Below are 23,148 nucleotides of genomic sequence, written 5' to 3' on the forward strand. Positions count from 1 at the left end.
GCAGAAAATTCACCATCAATGGCTTGATTCACACAGTCTCCTCTGGAACAGTTGATGTTGAAATGTGTCTGTTACTTGAACTCGCAATTTCTGAGGCTGGTAACTAATGAACTTATCTCTGCATCAGAGTAATCTGGGTCTTTCCTCTCCTGGTGGCGGTCCTCATGAGAGCTAGTTCCCATCATCGCGCTTGATGGTTTTTTGCGACTGCACTTGCAAAAACTTTCAAAGTTCTTGACATTTTCCAGATTAACTGACTGGTCTTTTAATGTTTAATATTTTATGTATTTTTTTATTTCACCAGTAGGCTAGTTGATGAACAAGTTCTCATTTGCAATCTTGCGACTGGCCAAGATAAAGCAAGCAGTTCGACACATACAACAACACAGAAGTTACACATGGAATAAACAAACAAAAAATCAGTAATACAGTAGAAAAAGTCTATATACAGCATGTGCAAATGAGGTAGGATAGGAGAAGTTAAGGCAATAAAGAGTCCATGGTGGGCGCGAAAGTGTAAATTAAATAGAGCAGATGTACACAACTGTGCTAATGGGTAGATGTGCAGAGAGTGAATTGTGCAAGTGAAGAACGGCCTGCAAAAAGGGAGAAAGATAAATAATAAATAATGTATGGGGATGAGGTAGGTAGATAGATGGGTTGTTTACAGATGGGCCTATGTACAGGTGCAGGATCTGTGAGCTGCTCTTGACAGCTGGCGTTAAAGCTAGTGAGGAGATATGAGTCTCAGCTTCAGAGATTTTGCAGTTCGTTCCAATCATTGGCAGCAGAGAACTGGAAGGAAAGACGACAAAGGAGGAATTGGCTGGGGGTGACCAAGTGAGATATACCTTCTGGAGCGCGTGCTATGAGTGGGTGCTGCTATGGTGACCAGTGAGCTGAGACATAATGCGGGCTTTACCTAGCAGGAACTTGTAGATAGCCTGTAGCCAGTGGGTTTGCGACGAGTATGAAGCAAAGGCCAACCAACGAGAGCGTACAGGTCGCAATGGTGGTGTAGTGTATGGGGCTTGGTGACAAAACGGATGCATGTGATAGACTGCATCCAGTTTGTTGAGTAGAGTGTTTGGAGCTACTTTATAGATGACATCACCGAAGTCGAGATTAGTAGGATGTTCAGTTTTTACTAGGGTTATGTTTTGGCGCATGATTGAAGGATTGCTTTGTTGCGAATAGGAAGCCGATCAGATTTAATTATTTTTGGTATTGGAGATGCTTAATGTGAGTCTGGGAAGTTTACAGTCTAACCAGACACCTAGGTATTTGTAGTTGTCCAGAGTAGTGATGCTGGACGGGCGAGCAGGTGCAGGCAGTGATCGGCTTGAATGCATGCATTTAGTTTTACTTGCATTTAAGAGCAGTTGGAGGCCACGGAAGGAGATTGTATGGCATTGAAGCTCGTCTGGAGGTTAGTTAACACAGTGTCCAAAGAGGGGCAGAGTATACAGATGGTGTCGTCTGCGTAGAGGTGTTTCAGAGAATACACAGCAGCAAGAGCAACATCATTGATGTATAACAGAGAAGAGAGTTGGCCCGAGATTGAACCCTGTGGCACCCCTTAGAGCACGTCCGACCGAGGTCGGACAACAGGCCCTCGATTTGACACACTGAACTCTGTCTGAGAAGTGTTGGTAACCAGGCGAGCAATCATTTGAGAAACCAAGGCTGTCGGTCTGCCAATAAGAATGTGTTGATTGACAGGAGTCGAAAGCCTTGGCCAGGTCGATGAATACGGCTGCACAGTAATGTTCTTACGAATTTGAAACAGTGCTATACAGCTACCCAGCCTAAAACCCCAAAAGATCAAGCAATGCAGATGTAGAACAAAGTGGCTAGGAAAAACTCCCAAGAAAGGCAGGAACCTAGGCAGTAACCTATTACATACCTCTGATTTAACTGACTCCCCTCCTCCCACCGCTCTCTCGCTCATCTCATGGATCCCTGCTCAGTCAGAGGAGAAAAACTCTTCCAAGTCTTTATGGCTTATGTGTCGACGATTAAATGAGTTCCTTTTGAAATGGAGAAAGAACATGTGCACTTAGATGTAGATGTGTGTGAGGGTCTGTGAGAGAGAGAGATCTACATGTTTTATTTGTTCGTGTACTGTATGTTTGTGGTGGTTTGTGTATGTGTGCTTGTTTTATGTATGATGTGCTCAGTTTGACTTTTATTGTTTTGCTTGTTATAGCCTACAATTTACAGTTAGATACAAACTGCTTTAAAGCCTTTGGTTCTGCCCAGTCAGAGCGAGAGAGGGAAACACCTGGAACAATTTGACTTACCTTCAAGAGTGTCTGACTAGTTCTGTGTCCCAAATGGCTCCCTGTTCCTAGTGCACTACTTTTGACCAGAGCCATATGGTACCTGGTCAAAAGTAGTGCACTGTATAGGCAATAGGGTGCCATTTGCAAGACCTGTGATCAAAGCTGTGACAACTGTATTGTTTTTCGGTTGTGTAATCCAACTGTCAATGGGTTTTTTATTTTGGATTGTATACCTAAAAATCATGAAGAATGAGGAATAATTTAGAAATGACTCAGACACATACTGAGACCAGTAACCGCATGAGTGATGAGTACTATCCAACTCTGTAACGTCGTGTACTTGCGAAGAGATTGCGACCAAGGCGCAGCGGGTGATGAGACATTATGAATTTATTTAATAACTACTGTAAATACCACATACACGAAATATACTTGAAAAATACAAAAAACAACAACGACGTAGACAGACTGACTTGAGCACTTACATAAACACGAAAACAACGAACAGACTAACATCAAAGAAACGCGCCGTGTGGTACACATACAGACACGAGATACAGATCAACACCACAAGTTGGTAAACCAGGCGAGGCAATCATTTGAGAAACCAAGGCTGTCGAGTCTGCCAATAAGAATGTGTTGATTGACAGAGTCGAAAGCCTTGGCCAGGTCGATGAATACGGCTGCACAGTAATGTCTCTTATCGAATTTGAAACAGTGCTATACAGCTACCCAGCCTAAAACCCCAAAGATCAAGCAATGCAGATGTAGAAMCAAAGTGGCTAGGAAAAACTCCCAAGAAAGGCAGGAACCTAGGCAGTAACCTATTACATACCTCTGATCTTAACTGACTCCCCTCCTCCCCACCGCTCTCTCGCTCATCTCATGGATCCCTGCTCAGTCAGAGGAGAAAAAACCTCTCCAAGTCTTTTATGGGCTTATGTGTCGACGATTTAATGAGTTCCTTTTGAAATGGAGAAAGAACATGTGCACTTAGATGTAGATGTGTGTGAGGGTCTGTGAGAGAGAGAGATCTACATGTTTTATTTGTGTCGTGTACTGTATGTTTGTGTGGTTTGTGTATGTGTGCTTGMGTTTTATGTATGATGTGCTCAGTGTTGACTTTTTATTGGTTTGCTTGTTATAGCCTACAATTTACAGTTAGATACAAACTGCTTTAAAGCCTTTGGTTCTGCCCAGTCAGAGCGAGAGAGGGAAAACCTTGGAACAATTTGACTTACCTTCAAGAGTGTCTGACTAGTTCTGTGTCCCAAATGGCTCCCTGTTCCCTAGTGCACTACTTTTGACCAGAGCCATATGGGTACCTGGTCAAAAGTAGTGCACTGTATAGGCAATAGGGTGCCATTTGCAAGACGCTGTGATCAAAGCTGTGACAACTGTATTTGTTTTTCGGTTGTGTAATTCCACACTGGTCAATGGGTTTTTATTTCTGGATTGTATACCTAAAAATCATGAAGAATGAGGAGATATTTAGAAAATGACTCAGACACAGTACTGAGACACAGTAACCGCATGAGTGATGAGTACTATCCAACTCTTGTAACGTTCGTCTTGCGGAGAGAGATTGGACCAAGGCGCAGCGGGTGATGAAGACATTAATGAATTTATTTAATAAGACGTAAACGAACACTAACACGAAAATATACTTGAAAAATTACAAAACAACAAAACGACGTAGACAGACCTGAACTTGAGCACTTACATAAACACGAAGAACACACGAACAGACTACACAAACGAAACAGTCCCGTGTGGTAACACATACAGACACGAGATACAATCACCCACAAACAAACAGTGAGAACATCCTACCTTAATATGGTTCTCAATCAGAGGAAATGTCAAACACCTGCCTCTAATTGAGAACCATATCAGGCAACCCATTTAAACAAACATAGAAACACATAACATAGAATGCCCACCCCAACTCACGCCCTGACCAACTAAACACATACAAAAATAAGAGAAAACAGGTCAGGAACGTGACAACTCTAAAATGTCTGTTATGGCAACAGTACTTTTTCCTTCACACAGACAATATCTCTTTCAGCAACCTTGTTTGGGGTAAGTTGTAAAATACAGCAATGACCCTACCATCAGACAATACAACCAAATGTTAATGTTTCTGCACCTGAGGGACAGACACATAGTAACTAAAGTGAATCATATTSAATATGCATCTCTTCATCACGTAGAACAAGTAGAGGTGGCTTCTTGAYTACAGCCAATCTTGAGGACAGATATCGATGAGGACAGATCAATTTTAGATTTCTTCCCAAGCAGTTTATGAGTACCAAGCTGACCCCTCTTACAATCATCCAATGAACACAGTTAGTYTATACACTCAGTGGCCAGTATATAGGTACACCCATCTTGTACCGGGTCGGAACCCCCTTAGCCTCCAGAACAGGCTGAATTATTTGGGGCATGGAGACATTGCTCAATTGGTATCAACGGACCTAACATATGCCAGGAAAACATTTCCCACACCATTACACCATTGCCACCAGCCTGTACTGTTGACACCAGGCAGGATGGGGCCATGCTGCTTACACCAAATCCTCACTCTGCCATCAGCATGACGTAACAGTAACCAGGATTCGTCGGACAAGCAATGTTTTTCCACTCCTCAATTGTCCAGTGTTGGTGATTGCGTGCCCACTGAAGCCACTTCTTCTTGTTTTTAGCTGATAGGAGTGGAACCCGGTGTGGRCGTCTGCTGCAATAGRCCATCTGTGACAAGGACWGACGAGTTGTGTGTTCCGAGATGCCGTTCTACACACCACCATTGTACTGGCCCACTATTTTCCTGTTTGTGGCCAGCCTTTTAGCTTGCATGATTCTTGCAATTCTCCTTCGACCTCTTATGAACGAGCTGTTTTCGCCCACAGGACTGCCGCTGAATGTATGTTTTTTGTTTGTCGCACCGTTCTCGGTAAACCCTAGACACTGTCATGCGTGAAAAGCCCAGGAAGCTGGCCATATCTGAGATACCGGAAACGGCGTGCCTGGCATTGCCGATCATACCATGCTCAAAGTTGCTTAGGTCACTCTTTTGGCCCATTCTAACGTTCAATCGAACAGTAACTGAATGCCTCAATGCCTCAATGCCTGCTTTATATAGCAAGCCTCGGCCACGTGACTCACTTCTAGGAGCGAACCATGTGGTGGTGTACCTTATAAACTGGCCACTGAGTGTACATGGTTTAATCTCAGTTCTTATATCACCACAGCAACATGGGAGTACCAAAATTGTTCTCTATTTATTTTCAATCCATTGGAGCTTTTGTTTGTTTCTTTACCTTCTCTGCAACCATTTCTCAAAAAGAAATGCAATGCTTTGGGAGTATTTCAAATGCTACACTGACGTATTGTGTGTGTGCGTGTGCGTGTGCGCTTGACTGCCTAACCCTACCAGAGTGGACTGAACACAGTACAGTGGATGAAGGCTGGGCRATTGTGTTAGGCATCATCTCATCATAGCATTAGTCTAACATGGGCTGTTTGTGCATTTCTCTCCACCAGGAGACTGTCATAYCAGGCCTGCTCCCTGAGACCACCTACTCTGTCACTGTGGCAGCCTATACCACCAAGGGGGATGGGGCACGCAGTAAGGCCAAGGTGGTCACCACAACAGGAGCAGGTGTGTAGAGCTGCACACAAACACAAACACACACACYCAGGAGCAAGTGTGTACAGCTAAATCATTGCTCCTTCTTGATCAGGTGATTATTGTGAAAGAGAATSTTTTCTTCCAAAATGGCACGGCAGTACAAATATCAATGTCAATATAATGAAAAATCTAATCTAAAATAACAAGTAGAAGAAAGTAGTATGCAGTGCATTCGGAAAGTATTCAGACCCCTTCCCTTTTTCCACATTTTGTTACAGCCTTATTATAAAATTGATGAAATTAATTATTTTCCTCATCAATCTACACACAATACCCCATAATGACAAAGCGAAAACAGGTTTATGTACATTTTTGCAAAAAAAAATTTTTTTAATTGCTCAGGTGTATCCTCTTTCCATTGATCATCCTTGAYCTGTTTCTAMAACTTMTTTGGAGTCCAGCTGTGGTAAATTCAATTGATTGGGCATGATTTGGAAAGMCACATACCTGTCTGTATAAGGTCCCACAGTTGACAGTGCATGTCAYAGCAAAAAAKCAAGCCATGAGGTCAAAGGAATTGTTCGTAGAYCTCAGAGACAGGATTGTGTCGAGGCACAGAMCTGGGGAAGGGWAACCAAACATTTCTGCAGCATTGAAGGTCCCCAAGGACACAGTGGCCTCCATCACTCTTAAATGGAAGAGGTTTGGAACCACCAAGACTCTTCCTACAGCTGTCCGTCCGGCCTAACTGAGCAATCTGGGGACAAGGGCCTTGGTCAAGGAGGTGACCAAGAACCCGATGGTCACTCTGACAGAGCTCCAGAGTTCCTCTGTGGAGATGGGAGAACCTTCCAGAAGGACAACCATCTCTGCAACACTCCACCGATCAGGGCTTTATGTTAGAGTGGCCAGACGGAAGCCACAACTCAGTAAAATGCACATGACAGCCCCTTGGAGGTGGCCAAAAGGCACCTAAGGGACTCTCAGTCCATGAGAAACAAGATTCTCTGGCCTGATGAAACCAAAATTGAACTATTTGGCCTGAATGCCAGGTGCCACATCTGGAGAAAACCTGGCAACATCCCTATGGTGAAGCATGYTGGTGGCAGTATCATGCTATGGGGATGTTTTTCAGCGGTAGGGACTGGGACACTAGTCAGGATCGAGGCAAAGATGAACAGAGCAAAGTACATAGAGATCCTTTATGAAAACCGGCTCCAGAGCGCTCAGGACCTCAGAATTGGGCGAAAGTTCACCTTTCAACAGGACAATTACCCTAAGCATATAGCCAAGACAACACAGGAGTGGCTTCGGGACAAGTCCTTGAATGTCCTTGAGTGGCCCAGCTAGACTCCGGATTTGATCCGATTGAAAATCTCTGGAGAGACCTCCCCATCCAACCTGACAGAGCTTGAGAGGATCTGCAGAGAAGGATGGGAGAAACTCCCCAAATACAGGTGTGCCAAGCTTGTAGTGTCATGCCCAAGAAGACTCAAGGCTGTAATCGCTGCCAAAGGTGCTTCAACAAAGTACTGAGTAAAGGGTCTGAATACTTATGCAATTTCAGTTTATTTTTTATACATATAAACTAGCAAAACAATCTAAAAACCTGTTTTTGCTTTGTCATTATGGGGTATTGTGTGTAAATTGATGGGGGGGAACATATTTTTATTACATTTTAGAATAAGGCTGCAACGTAACAAAATGGGGAAAAGGTCAAGGTGTCTGAATCTTTCCAAATGCACTGTATGTACACAATAGGATGTACAGTATAAATGGTGAATGTGCAGTAGTACTCACTCTGACTGGCTTGACCTGAAACTGCCCTTTTACTCTGACTGCTCACAATGGTTGCCTCCCAAATGGCCCCATGTTCCCCATATAGTGCARTACTTTCGACCAGGGCCCATTAGYTGTGTTCTATGTCATTTTTAAGTGTTTTTTTTATGTCATTATCCTAATGATCCTAATCCCTCTCTTTACCCATTAGTCCCAGGCAAGCCCACTATGATGATCAGCACCACCATCGGTAACACAGCCCTCATCCAGTGGCAACCTCCGAAGGAGATGGTGGGAGAGCACATGGGCTACCAGCTGCAGTACAAACGTATGGAGGAGTCGTCATTCACCGTAAAAGACTTCAAGAAGATAGAAGACCACTTTACCGTCACCGGCCTGCACAAGGGCGCCACCTACGTCTTCAAGCTCTGTGCCAAAAACCGGGTGGGCAACGGGGAGGAGTACGCGAAGGAGATTACCACGCCGGACGATGTGCCCAGTAGCTATCCCCAGAATCTGAGCGTTGTGGGCCTGACCACCACCACCACCAAGCTGGCCTGGGAGCCTCCGGTGCTGGCTGAGAGGAACGGGAAGATTGTCCAGTACGTTGTGGTGTATAGAGATATCAACAGCCAGCAGAACCACACCAACAGGTATTATTCAATACCAATGTAAATAATGTTTTTTAAACACCTTCTGAGACATTGATAAAACACTTAACACAGAAAGTCTTCACTTTATCTCAATGAAGTCAATCTTGGATAGTCCATTGTCCTAAAACAGAGGTATCTTATCTTCTCTTATCTTATCTGCCTCAACAGCACGACAGAGTCCCAGATGACCATCATGGGGCTGCAGCCTGATACCACCTATGATATCAGGATCAGGGCATTCACCAGCAAGGGAGGGGGACCAATCAGTCCTAGTATACAGAGCAGGACCATGTCTACCGCCATGCCAGGTGAGAATGTGGTGGACAAACGCAATGCAGGTTTACACACAAACCCGAGTGTGCGCATGTGAACACACACGCTCGCACACACACACACACACACACACTGAGAGCATGATCGTGTTGACCTCCATGCCTTATGAGCTCTACTGATCTGTATAAATAGTCTCACACAGATGCAGACAACACCAGACCCACATGCACACAGGCATGCAAGCAAGCATACACACACACACACACACACACACACACACAACCCCCACACCCCTCCCCCCACACACACAGATATACATCCACAGTCTCTCTGGCACAGACAGAGCAGATGGTATGGGAGAGGAACAGATGCGTAGCTGTGTGTGTGGAAGCTGGTGGCAACTGGACTAGAGTGGCAGAACCAGTCCAGCGTAACCAGTACAGCAGCACCATGGAACACTCCTTTCATGTTCATATTAGGGCACATATGGCTCATGTGGAAATATATGCTAAGCTTCCTGCTACTAGCTATTCATAGTCAAATCTAATGCACAGAGGCCTAGGAGGCAGCTACCAGATACTGGGATTCAGATCCCACCGTTTTACACCCCACCAGTTACAGTAAAGTTTAATGTAGAAGAAAGCTCATGTGAGTAGTTCCCCTGATGTTTTATCATGCATATATTTATGTTAAAGTGTAAATGCAATAACATCACTTAATGTTACCATTAAAAAGTATGGGTCACTGAACATTAGTGAACTATTATGAATTAGATATCTCTTCAGAGACTCGTTTCATAATCTGTTTATCTGCTCTCTATCTGCTTTGTGTCCCTTTCTATTTTATCTCCCAAGATGCTCTATGGTTCTATCATGTTACAGCAAGTATAGATGACAGTGCTCTTGTATAATTTACCCTCTGTGTGTTTCCTCTGTCTCCGTCACCTCTGTTTCACCCCTCTCTCCCCCACCTAACCTCTGTCTCTTCACTCTCTCCCCACCTCACCCTCTGTCTCCCCCAACTCACCCTCTGTCTCACCCCTCTCTCACCAACTCCTCCTCTGTCTCACCCCTCTCTCCTCCACCTCACCCTGTCTGCCCCACCTCACCCTCTGTCTCCCTCGTCTCTCCCTCAATCTCACCCCTCTCTCTTCCGTCTCACCCTCTTTCTCCCCCAACCCCCCCAGAGTTCACCAAAAACTTTGGTGTGAAAGCCGTGATGAAGACGTCAGTGCTGCTGACTTGGGAAGTGCCAGAAACATACAAGTCTCAAGTGCCTTTCAAAGTAAGTAAAGACAACTCCATCCTGATAGCGTGCCTTTCGCCTGCACAGATTGAGGGAATTGCATTGTGTGTGAGTGACGCCACTTTTGTCAGTGGACAATGGAAAGAAGGCTCACACAACACAATGGAGGGGATAGGATTGAAATATGTATTGAAATATCATGGGAATGAGGAAAGARATGGCCAAGCTTGAAATAATTGGTTACGCTTTATATTCCATCACACGTGGTCCATAACTGTCCTGAGGTTCATATAGAAAACAAAACAAGGAAGAAGGGAGAATATAATCATAGTGCACTCTAAAAAATGCTGGGTTGTTTGGTTGACCCAACTGCTTTGTTGCAGGTGTTGTGTCAGTTACTTGGGTTGTTTTCTTAAAAACTGCTGGGTTATTGAGATATGACCCAGCGGGTCAGAGCAGGAAGACTGGAGGCGTAGTTAAGTAGGGGCGTGGCTTTCAGATCTTTTTTCATTTGACACCCATGAGAGTAAATGTCATTTCTGTTCACTGGTTCTGTTGTATAGTTATCACATGACAAGGGTAAACTTTGACATTTTTGTAGGTGTAATGAMACGTACAGAAGTGTATGAGTTTCCTTAAAGCCTTTGTAAATCCAGTGTTTGGATTTACAAATATTTAATAAGTTAWAATGTTACTTTTTAATGTTTTCTTCTTTGTTGGGGTTTTATGGTGGTGTGCCAACCAATGTTAGACGCAATACCCCCACCTAGTGATTGGGAAACTAAACTAAGCTTTCTGAAGCATTGAGCATTGCCAGCTAATTGTGTCAAAAATAGGTTCATGAGGCTTTGATCAACATAGTGTACAGTAGTGGCACCTGCTGGTCAAAATAATTTAAAACAGACAAATTATTATAGATGACGTCCTACACGTCGTAGCAGGTGCGCAGGGTAGCCTTTTTYRCTTCTACCGAAACCAATACCAAACCAATCAGGTGGTTGTTTGACAAAATGAAGCTTTGCACATCATTGATCACGTGCTTCTAATAAAGTAATACAAGCATCGGCACACTGCTTCAAAGTKAACTGCTTCACGATTTCGGCGTATYKCTCGGAGCTCCGGTATCATCATTGTAACATCACTACCTCGTCCTCCACCTCTGATCATCTTGAAAATCCTTTGTGGCTATTGAGGATTGAAACCAGTGGGTGGAGTATAAATGCCTTCCTTTTCCCCCTTCTGTCCATTCCTTTTGCCATTTGTCTGTGATTTTGATCAGTAACTTGGTTCCAATGTCAAAATCTGAAATTATGTCGATGTAGTGCTCCTTTGGTCACTGCCATCTCGTTCTCAGCCACCCCCACATTAGGGATGGGCATTTTACCTTTTTTGACTGTTCAAGTACTGGAATTACTTTTTTTGAGTACTGGAATACAAAAATTGTACAAGGCAGCACTGGCAAAAACATGTGTGTGTATATATATATATAAAGGTGTATGTTAAACTTAAACTTATATTACAGTTACATTTAAACTCAGTTTTCACAATTCCTGACATTGTTTCACAACCTTGACTTTGTTGTCCGTAAGCCATTTTGCCACAACTTTGGAAGTATGCTTGGGTCATTGTCCATTTGGAAGACTCATTTGCAACCAAGCTTTAACTTCCTGACTGATGTCTTGAGATGTTGCTTCAACATATCCACATCATTTTCCTCCCTCGTGATGCCATCTTATTTTGTGAAGTGCACCTGTAGCAAAGCACCCCCCCAACATGATGCCACCCCTGTGCTTCACGATTGGAGTGGTGTTCTTCAGCTTGCAAGCATCCCCCCTTTTACTCCAAACACAATAATGGTCATTATGGCCAAACAGTTCTAATTTGTTTCATCAGACCAGAGAACATTTCTCCAAAAAGAACGAACTTGTCCCCATGTGCAGTTGCAAACTGTAGTCTGGCTTTTTATGGCGGCTTTGGAGCCGTGGCTCTTCCTTGCTGAGCGCCTTTCAGGTTATGTCGATATAGGACTCGTTTTACTGTGGATATAGGTACTTTTGTACCGGTTTCCTCCAGCATCTTCACAAGGTCCTTCGCTGTTGTTCTGGAATTGATTTGCACTTTTCGCACAAAGTACATTAATCTCTAGGAGACAGAACGCGTCTCTTTCCTGAGCGGTATGACGGCTGCGTGGTCCCATGATGTTTATACTTACGTATTATTGTTTGGACAGATGAACATGGTACCTTCAGGCATTTGGAAATTGCTCCCAAGGATGAACCAGACTTGAGTAATCTACATTTTTTTTCTGACGTCTTGGCTTATTCTTTTGATTGTCCATGATGTCAAGCAAAGAGGCACTGAGTTTGAAGGTAGGCCTTGAAATACATCCACAGGTACACCTCCAATTGACTCAAATGATGTCAATTAGCCTATCAGAAGCTTCTAAAGCCATGACGTAATTTTCTGAATTTTCCAAGCTGTTTAAAGGCACAGTCAACTAGTGTATGTAAACTTCTACCCACTGGAATTGTGACACAGTGAATTATATGTGAAATAATCTGTCTGTAAACAATTGTTGGAAAAAGTACTTGTGTCATGCAAAAAGTAGATGTCCTAACCGACTTTCCAAAACTATAGTTTGTTAACCTCTCTAGGGTATGTGGGACGGTAGCGTCTCACCTCGTCAACAGCCAGTGAAAGTGCAGGGCGCCAAATTCAAAACAACAGAAATCCCATAATTAAAATTCCTTAAACATACAAGTATTTTACACCATTTTAAAGATACACTTGTTGTAAATCCAGCCACAGTGTCCGATTTCAAAAAGGCTTTACAACGAAAGCACACCAAACGATTATATTAGGTCAGAACCAAGTCACAGAAAAACACAGCCATTTTTCCAGCCAAAGACAGGAGTCACAAAAAGCAGAAATAGAGATATAATGAATCACTAACCTTTGATGATCTTCATGAGATGACACTCATGAGACTTCATGTTACACAATACATGTATGTTTTGTTCGGTAAAGTTCATATTTATATCAAAAATCTGAGTTTACATTGACGCTTATGTTCAGTAATTCCAAAACATCTGGTGATTTTGCAGAGAGCCACATCAATTTACAGAAATACTCATAATAAACAATGCTAAAAGATACAACTGTTATGCATGGAATTTTAGATCCACTTCTCCTTAATCAACCGCTGTGTCAGATTTCAAAAAACTTTACCGTAAAACCACAGTGCTCAGAGACCAACACAACCCAAACAGATATCCGCCATGTTGTGTAGTCAACAGAAGTCAGAAATAACATTATAAATAGTCACTTACCTTTGATGATCTTCATCAGAATGCACTCCCAAGAATCCCAGTTCCACAATAAATGTTTGTTTTGTCGATGAAGTCCATCATTTATGTCCAAATACCTCCTTTTTGTTTGCGCGATTAGCCCAGTAATCAAAATTCATGACGCGCGATCACTAGGTGCAGACGAAAAGTCTAAAAGTTCCGTTACAGTCCGTAGAAACATGTCAAACAATGTATAGAATCAATCTTTAGGATGTTTTTAACATAAATCTTCAATAATGTTCCAACCGAGAATCCTTGCTTCAGAAAGCATGGAACGCAAGACTGTTGACATCTAGTGGAAGCCTTAGAAGTGCAATATGACCACAATTCCACTGTATCTTGGATAAGCAAAGAGTGAAAAACTACAAACCTCAGATTTCCCACTTCCTGGTTGGATTTTTTCTCAGTTTTTGCCTGCCGTATGAGTTCTGTTATACTCACAGACTCATTCAAACAGTTTAGAAACTTCAGAGTGTTTTCTATCCAAATCTACTAATAAATATGCATATCCTAGCATCTGGGCCTGAGTAGCAGGCAGTTTACTCTGGGCGCGCTTTTCATCTGGACGTGAAAATACTGCCCCCTACCCAAGAGAGGTTAAAAATAAATTTTTGGAGTGGTTGAAAAATGAGTTTTAATTAATGACTCCAACCTAAGTGTATGTAAACTTCTGACTTCAACTACATATATATATATATATATATATATTCAGTCAATAAAAAAAACTAATGCCATTAAGATTAATGTATTAAAACTCTAATATCAACTGGTTATATTATATCGTGAACATACTCTTCAAAAAGGGAGTAACCTTCAGCCGTATGGCGCTTGCTTGTAGAAGCCTATGGCTGTGCAATGGCATAGCATTGTTTTGTACATTTAGCAGACGAGATGCACTTATTTCCCGAGCACTTATCACAGTCAAGACACCTATTTTATAATAAAATATAACAGAATAGTGAGAAGTGATTCGCATCTCACGTCCGCAACAGTTARTCTTAAAGAGTGATCCTTTGAAACAAGGCTCGATTCGGTAAGTTGAATGGCACATTTTTCAGGTTCCAAATCAAAATCTGTGTTCTTTTCAATATAGTTTATTATGCCTGAGGGGAGGACGGCTCACAATAATGGCTGGAACAGAACGAATGCKATGGCATTAAACCATGTGTTTGATGTGTTTGATACCATTCCACTGATTCAGGTCCAGCCATTACCACAAGCCTGTCCTCCCCAATTAAGGTGCCACCAACCTCCTGTGACATGTACAAATGGAACACTAGGGTCAAAGCAAATGAACATTGTCTTCAAGACAACATTTTGACCAAATCGTTTTACAGTATTTGAAAAAAGAAGAAGAAGAAGTTTTGATGTCAGTTCATGTACTTGAGTACACGATTTACTCATGCTAATCCCTAACCCACGTGAGCGGGGACCCAAAGAAAATGAACTATTGGTATTGAATCAAATATAAAATATATTTAGGTTTTTTAAACACTTTTTTGGTTACTACATGATTCCATATGTYTTATTTCATAGTTTTGATGTCTTCACTATTARTCTACAATGTAGAAAACAGTCAAATAAAGACAAACCCCGGAATAAGTAGCGGTGTACAAACATTTGACCGATACTGTATGTGTGTTTGTGTACGTGTGTGTGTTTGTGTACGTGTGTGCGTGTGCGTGTGTATATATATATATATATATATATATTATATATATATATATATTTAACTAAGCACTCCTCCCCGTGTCTCTATCTAGATACTGTATAACCAGCAGAGTGTGGAGGTGCAGGGGAACCTGAAGAGGAAGCTGATCACGAGGCTGCAGCCAGACACAGACTACAGCTTTGTGTTGATGTCTAGAGGGAACAGTGCTGGGGGTCTACAGCAGCAGGTCTCCATCAGYACCGCCCCGGACCTGCTCAAGACCAAACCCATCCAATACCAACACGACCCAGAGGAGGGGGGCAAGCTCACCATCACCCTACCCAAAGTCCCCACCACCGCCCCTGTCAGGTCTGTCCCGTAAACACTGTGGCTGTTACTGTCACTATCACCATCACCCTCACTGCTAAAACTAGGGCTATAACCAACTTCCGTCCTGTTCAGTGCTGGTGTGTCTGCATTGTGGCATGGTTATAAATCTGTTACTCCTGTTGTGTCACTATACCTCTAACTGGGGACCTGGGGGCGATTGTTCCTAAGTCGGGGATCTCTATCTGAGCCCACTCTATACAAGATGGCATTCTAAATCCCTATACCTATTAGTAATATGTATTATTGCCACTACTTGTATTATCCACCGCATCCTGTGCTTACTATAGTTGTATGCGACAAGTCAACATGAATCCTCCAACATCAAATGTCCCAACTAWGTCCTTAAGAAGATAGGGGCGGCAGGTAGCCTAGTGSTTAGAGCGTTGGACTAGTAACCAAAAGGTTGCAAGAATCCCCGAGCTGACAAGGTAAAAATCTGTCGTTCTGCCCCTGAACAAGGCAGTTAACCCACTGTTCCTAGGCCGTGTGGTGGTTCATTTCTTTACTATCAAATGAGGAGAGACAAACTTATCACACAAGTCAGAGTTATACATAAACTAAATCTTTAAATAGTGAGAGCTTTGCAATAGCAATGGCTGGTCAACCCATCACCATCTCTGATGATCCGTTGAGAGTGGCAAGACAAAAGTACAAAGATCTTTTCTAGCCAAGATACACCCATTTCAACCTACATGACGAACAACAGATATATAGAATGGGTCACAAGGTTAAGATTTGTATGAAAGATACCTATAATACATAGCAGACAGTATCTGCTGTGTCAACAGTTTTCGTTTTATAGACCAGTGTCAGTCCCTCCGACTCCAAGCTGGAACCATCTCTCCRTGGTACGGTATAGAACAGAAACATTAACTCATGCTCTGGAATGGTCTTTAGGTTTTATCARCCAAAAGGCATCGTAAATCTCCTGTCAGTGTTATCTCCCAGAGGCCCATCCTCAGTAGAACACACACACACACACACACACAATAGTTAACAATACTCTATTCTGTTGAAATKAAACAACCATTTGATGCAATTAAAGTATTATAACATYATCTTGCAATTTTGCCACSCATAGCCGTCATTGAAAATAAGAATTTGTTCTTKACTGACTTGCCTAGTTAAAAACAGGTKAAAAAAAAAGAACAGGAGAGGATAGAGAATGAGAATGGTTAGAGGATAAAGAATGAGTTGTCAAGTGTTGCAACTGTATGTTGTCTGGGTGCTACTTCATCTGTTCATCTATTTGGCTGGAGGCCAGAGCTATACTGTTAAAAGTAACACCCAGCACTTAAAGGAGCTGAGAGATGATTTGGACAGAGAGAAGATGACGCACAAGAGAGGCTAAAAAGGCTGAGCTCGCTGTAATTTAGGTCCAGAAGGCCTTCCTCACCAGACACACAGAAAAAAAACATGGCTTTCCATGCTAATGCTAAATCAATAGGCTCAGATGAGCACGAGGACGGTGAAAGATTWATGGAGGATGAGGATCTGCACGCACGCACGCATACACACAAGCTGTGTCCTCCAGGGCCGCCTGGTTGGAGAACAACTCCAGTGCCTTTATATACGTCCCGCTATTCTACACACCAACATGAATAAATACTAMAGTATTCTACACTACGGCATAAATACRATAGTGTTTTTGTATTGTAGTGTTTTTGCAGACTTTACTGTAGTATTTACTGTAGTTTTTTTTGCAGACTTCACTGTAGTATTAACTATAGTGTTTTTGACTACATTAATGCAGTATTTACTATAGTGTTTCTTCTTCAAGAAACRTACTGGAGAAATACTAAGATCACATTTTCAATAACCGGTCAGTCTGAACAGATAGTTCAAAGTTGATGCTATTTTCTATAACCTGTAGGGAACACAATATACTGCATGTTCTATACCTGGCATTTAGGTGTTTCASTTATGGGTGGCASAAATTGCGATATGGGGAATGGAWTGGGCAGGGTATATGCATATTGAATACTGTAGAATTTACTAGTTAAAAGTGTGGTGTTTTTGCAGACTTTACTGTAGTACTGTACTACAGTGTTTTTTTGTGAATAATACTGTAGTATTCACTATAATATTCTACAGGATACTACAACATTCTATAGTAAGTACTACACATGATCGAGGGATAATACAGTGTGTAYTATTTGTATTCTACAGTATATTACATTTGACTACTTAATTCTATAGGAAGTACTGTAGTTTTCTATAGTCAACTGTAGTATTMTTTTGTGTGAGCAGTTCATAACCGCCTTGGTATTTTCACATTTATTTTCAGTGGTAGAGCAGTAGAGAGAGCACTATTAGGGATAAGTCTGGCTTTGTCCCAGGCCAGCCTGCTGTCCTGCAATCATTACTAGTAAAAACCTTAAAAAATASGCTCTATCTAAAAACTCTGTGCTAGTAAGACACATATTTAAAACTGACGCTATAGGAGAGGGCTGCCGTTTTATCGGCTCTTAACCAACCATGCTATTTTGTTKGTTTTTTTGCGTTGTTCATAACTTGTTTTGTACATATTGTTGCTGCTACCGTCTCTTATGACCGAAAAYAGCTTCTGGACATCAAAACTGGGATTACTCACCTCAAATTGGARGAAGAGTTCTTCTTCAATGAGTCGGACAGGAGGGATATACTACTACAGACACCCGACCAAGCCCAGATCCCCGTGATTCGCTGGAAAAGGAAACGGAGGTTTCGCAGAAAGAGATCAGGGTGCCTTGTGAGGATCAGGCGACCAGTGGCTAATCTGCACTTGCCTTCCATCCTGCTAGCTAACGTTCAATCGCTGGAAAATAAATGGGAAGAATTGAAAGCACGCATATTCTACCAACAGGACATTAAAAACTGTAATATCTTATGTTTCAACGAGTCGTGGCTGAACGACGACATTAAGAACATACAGCTGGKGGGTTATACACTCTATCGGCAGGACAGAACAGCAGCCTCTGGTAAGACATGGGGCGGGGGCCTATGCATKATTTGTAAACAATAGRGGGTGCACGATATCTAAGGAAATCTCAAGGTTTTCCTCYCCTGAGGTAGAGTATCTCATGATAAGCTGTAGACCACACAATCGACCTAGAGTTTTCATCTGTATTTTTCATAGCTGTCTACATACCACCACAGACCGATGCTGGCACTAAAACCGCACTCAATGAGCTGTATTCCYKCATAAGCAAACAGGAAAACACTCATCCAGAGGTGGCGCTCCTAGTGGCCGGGGACWTTAATGCAGYGAAACTTAAATCAGTTTTACCTCATTTCTATCAGCATGTTAAATGTGCAACCAGAGGGAAAAAAATTCTAGACCACCTTTACTCCACACACAAAGCTCTCCCTCGCCATCCATTTGGCAAATCTGACCATAACTCTATCCTCCTGATTCCTGCTTACAAGCTACATTTAAAGAAAGAAGCACCAGTGATTTGGTCTATAAAAAAGTGATCAGATAAAGCTGATGCTAAAATACATGACTGTTTTGCTAGCACAGACTGGAATATGTTCCGGGATTCATCKGATGGCACACCACATCAGTCACTGGCTTTATCAATAAGTGKATCAAAGACGTCATCCCCACAGTGACTATACGTACATACCCCAACCAGAAGCCATGGATTACAGGCAACATTCGCACTGAGCTAAAGGGTAGAGCTGCCGCTTTCAAGGAGAAGGACTCTAACCCGGAAGCTTATAAGAAATCCCGGTATGCCCTCCGGTGAACCATCAAACAGGCAAAGTGTCAATACAGGACTAAGATCGAATCATACTACACCGGCTCCGATGCTCGAAGGACGTGGCAGGGCTTGCAAACTATTACAGAATACAAAAGGGATGCACAGCCGAGAGCTGGCCAGTGACACGAGCCTCCCAGACGAGCTAAATCACTTCTATTCCCGCTTCGAGGCAAATAACACTGAAACATGAATGAGAGCATTAGCTGTTCCGGACGACTGTGTGATCACGCTCTCCGCAGCCGATGTAAGTAAGACCTTAAAACAGGTCAACATTCACAAGGCCGCTGGGCCAGAAGGATTACCTYGATGTTTACGCCGAGCATGCGCTGACCAACTGGCAAGTGTCTTCACTGACATTTTCAACCTCTCCCTGTCTGTCTGTAATACCWACATGTTTCAAGCAGACCATCATAGTCCCTGTGCCCAAGAACACTAAAGTAACCTGCCTAAATGACAAACGACCCATAACACTCACGTCTGTAGCCATGAAGGGCTTTGAAAAGCTGGTCATGGTTCACATCAACACCATCATCCCAGAAACCCTAGACCCAACCCAATTTGCATACCGCACCAACAGATCCACATATGATGCAATCTCTATTGCTCTCCACACTGCCCTTTCCCACCTGGACAAAAGGAACACCTATGTGAGAATGCTATTCATTGACTACAGCTCAGCGTTCAACACCATAGTGCCCTCAAAGCTCATCACTAAGCTAAGGACCCTGGGACTAAACACCTCCCTATTCAACTGGATCCTGGACTTCCTGACGGGCCGCCCCCAGGTGGTAAGGGTAGGTAACAACACATCCGCCACTCTGATCCTCAACACGTGGGCCCCGCAAGGGTGCGTGTTCAGTCCCCTCCTGTACTCCCTGTTCACTCATGACTGCAAGGCCAGGCACYACTCCAACACCATCATTAAGTTTGCAGACGGCACAACATGGTAGGCCTGATCACCGACAACGATGAGACAGCCTATAGGGAGGACGTCAGAGACCTGACCGTGTGGTGCAAGGACAACAACCTCTCCCTCAACGTGATCAAGAAAAAGGAGATGATTGTGGACTACAGGAAAAGGAGGACCGAACATGCCCCCATTCTCATCGATGGGGCTTTAGTGGAGCAGGTTGAGAGCTTCAAGTTCCTTAGCGTCCACATCACCAACAAACTAACATGGTGCAAGCACACCAAGACAGTCGTGAAGAGGGCACAACTAAACCTATTCCCCCTCAGGAGACTGAAAAGACTTGGCATTGGTCCTCAGATCCTCAAAAGGTTCTACAGCTGCACCATTCTAAAATTGTACTACAACTATCACACACACAACTGTGATTATGTTGGGAAAGTGCGACACCACCCTGATGACTCTCCACTAGCATTCTAAGTGAATACGGGTGGTTACTGTTACTCAGCTTCAAGCGCCGCAGTGTACAGGATCCTCTCCAGCACTATACAAATTATTATCAGTCAGTGATGCTTCTCCAGAACGGTGCCTCGCCAGGGCCAGTGTAATTACCTAGCCAGGGCCATCCAGTTCATTACAAAAGCCCAACCTGCCACTGAGCTCGTGGACATAAATGCTACTGCTAAAAGGTTTCACTTCTTCAAAAGCACCTCGAACCAAAACTGCCTGTTGTTTTCTAGCCTGCCAAACTCAGAGTACCACGTTCTGTTTTTGTACTGTACAGCCCAACGACCCTCAAGCTCCAACACCTAAACTGCCTGTTTCCTCAATCCAACCACAAGCCTGTCTGTCTTTGTCGCTTTACCGCTAGCCAACAATCATATGGCTGGTGCCGCACACTAAGGAAAAAGAAAATATAGAGACAACAGACACTATTACCAAGTCCTAAATACGTCTGAAAAAGGCTCGTGATTAATATATATCCGTGCACCCTGTCAAGGAGTATAAACTTAATGACTTATTCTTATTGAAAAAACTGTGGTATAAATGCCACAGATAATCAAACCAGCAAAGCGTCAAGATTGAAAAGAGAGATTTATCAGAGTCTTTTGGAAGGAGAATGAAAGAAGAGGAATGGTAAGATCTTTGGAAAGAGAGAAGAGAGGGTGGAGGAGATCTTGGAAGGAGATGAAGAAGTAAATAAGGTGAGCCTCCTTTTGGATATGGAAGATGAAGGATGAGGGTGGGAGAATATAAAAATAGATAAGAGACAACTCATATATAACATCACCACAAATGTCAATAATTGTAACGAAACCACAACACATTACAACAGTCAACACTAAAAAAAAAAAATACCAAATCAAACAAAAAGCATCAAAACTCCAACATACGAAACTTCACACTAAAAACAACATCACTAACCCGGCTTTGTCGGTCCAAATCTCTCTAACAAAATTAACAAAAACAACGTTACTTTTCTCACGATCTATCTACAAAAACAGACAAACACACGCAAAATGTCTTCCCATCTTAAATATAAAATAAGAATTTATAATGAGTTTGATATCTGCATTATGTAGTTGCATAGTCACTTTAATATCCCTACCTACATGTACATATTACCTTCAATTACCATAAACTGGTGCCCCGCACATTGACTCTGTACCGGTACCCCCTGTATATAGCCCCGCTATTGTTATTTACTGCTGCTCTTTAATTATTTGTTATTTTTATCTCTTACTTTTTGGGGGGGTATTTTCTTAAAACTGTGTTGTTGGTTAAGGGCTTGTGAGTAAGCATTTCACTGTAAGGTCTACACCTGTTGTATTCGGACATGTGACAAATACAAATTGGATTGGATTGATTGGATTTACTGTAGCTCTATGCTACTCTCCCATTAGAGCAGAAAGCAATTTCTTCAAGAGTTCACTTCAAATGTTAACTCATAAAAAAAGCTGGGGCCCAATGCAGAACCTGCAATTTCAGAAAAGGTACCTTTTTTTTACCCCTACTACTCAGGCAGACTTGTGAATTACTTGACTCAAGTGTTTGTTTCTAAAAAAAGAAACTGTGAACATCTAAGCCGTAATAAGCAGCGCCAGCATGAGTGGTAAAAAAAACACAAAAAAAACGAATTTAGCAATACAATCAGTATCTTAATGCCCTGGCCAGACCTTTTCATCACACTCTGGATTAGAGACAGACACACACACACACACACACACACACACACACACACACACACACACACACACACACACACACACACACACACACACACACACACACACACACACACACACACACACACACACACACACACACACACACACACACACACACACACACAGAGCCAGAGTAAACATCAGAGCCAAAGCCAAACTTATCCTAGTATTCCTCTGGTGACAGAAGTAACTACATAGGTTAACAGGGTAAAGATGTTGACGCATAAGAGGGGGGATGTGTGTGCATAGCATACGTGTGTTTGTCCATCAGGGGATTCATTATTTGGTATGAGAGACTACATATCTATGTTTGAGTATGGATGGATTGAGGCCTTAGCAGAGCCTGAATGTTATGACATACAGATATCTGAGATATGCTCAGCTTACCCAAAAGGACAGCGTGTTACACTCACATGCATGCACCCATGCACGCACACACACTAATGCTCACTCCATTGCACACACACATTGGTTTTACTATCCAAGTGGGGACCAAAACATCTATCTCATTCTAAATCTTATTTTCCCTAAACCTAACCTATAACCAAGCCCTAACCTTAACCCTAACCCCTAGCGCCTAGTCCTCAGCCTAATTCTAACCCTAATTGTAATCCTTACCCTAAACGATAAACACCTAACACCTAAAATAGCATTTTTCTTTTGGGGACCGGTTGAAATGTCCCCACTATTCAAATTCCTTTGTTTTACAATCCGATGTAAGGACTTTTGGAACCCAAAAGGATAGTAAAGTTAGACACACGCCACACACACACACACACACACACACACACACACACACACACAACACACACACACACACACAACACACACACAACACACACACACACACAACACACACACAACACACACACACACACACACAACACACCACACACACACAACACACACACACACACACACACACACACCCTGGTCGTGGCTCAACCTGCCTGTCTCTCTCTCTACAGATATTACTACATAGTGGTGGCTTCCCTGTCCACAATACCAGC

The 23,148-nt window shown here is 42.7% G+C and overlaps 1 protein-coding gene across 1 annotated transcript in view; it reads left to right on the forward strand.

The window, feature by feature from the left end:
• Positions 1–23,148, forward strand: part of ptprfa (protein tyrosine phosphatase receptor type Fa) — a 461,575-nt gene that overhangs the window by 381,792 nt on the left and 56,635 nt on the right. Inside the window, exons 17-22 of the mRNA XM_070446207.1 lie at positions 5,832–5,949; positions 7,910–8,351; positions 8,520–8,659; positions 9,811–9,908; positions 14,980–15,236; positions 23,107–23,141. Coding sequence (XP_070302308.1) covers positions 5,832–5,949; positions 7,910–8,351; positions 8,520–8,659; positions 9,811–9,908; positions 14,980–15,236; positions 23,107–23,141 — 1,090 coding nt within the window. The remainder of the gene's footprint in view (positions 1–5,831; positions 5,950–7,909; positions 8,352–8,519; positions 8,660–9,810; positions 9,909–14,979; positions 15,237–23,106; positions 23,142–23,148) is intronic.

This window comes from Salvelinus sp. IW2-2015, linkage group LG13, assembly GCF_002910315.2.
Source record: "Salvelinus sp. IW2-2015 linkage group LG13, ASM291031v2, whole genome shotgun sequence".
In the NCBI taxonomy this organism is placed as follows: domain Eukaryota; kingdom Metazoa; phylum Chordata; class Actinopteri; order Salmoniformes; family Salmonidae; genus Salvelinus; species Salvelinus sp. IW2-2015.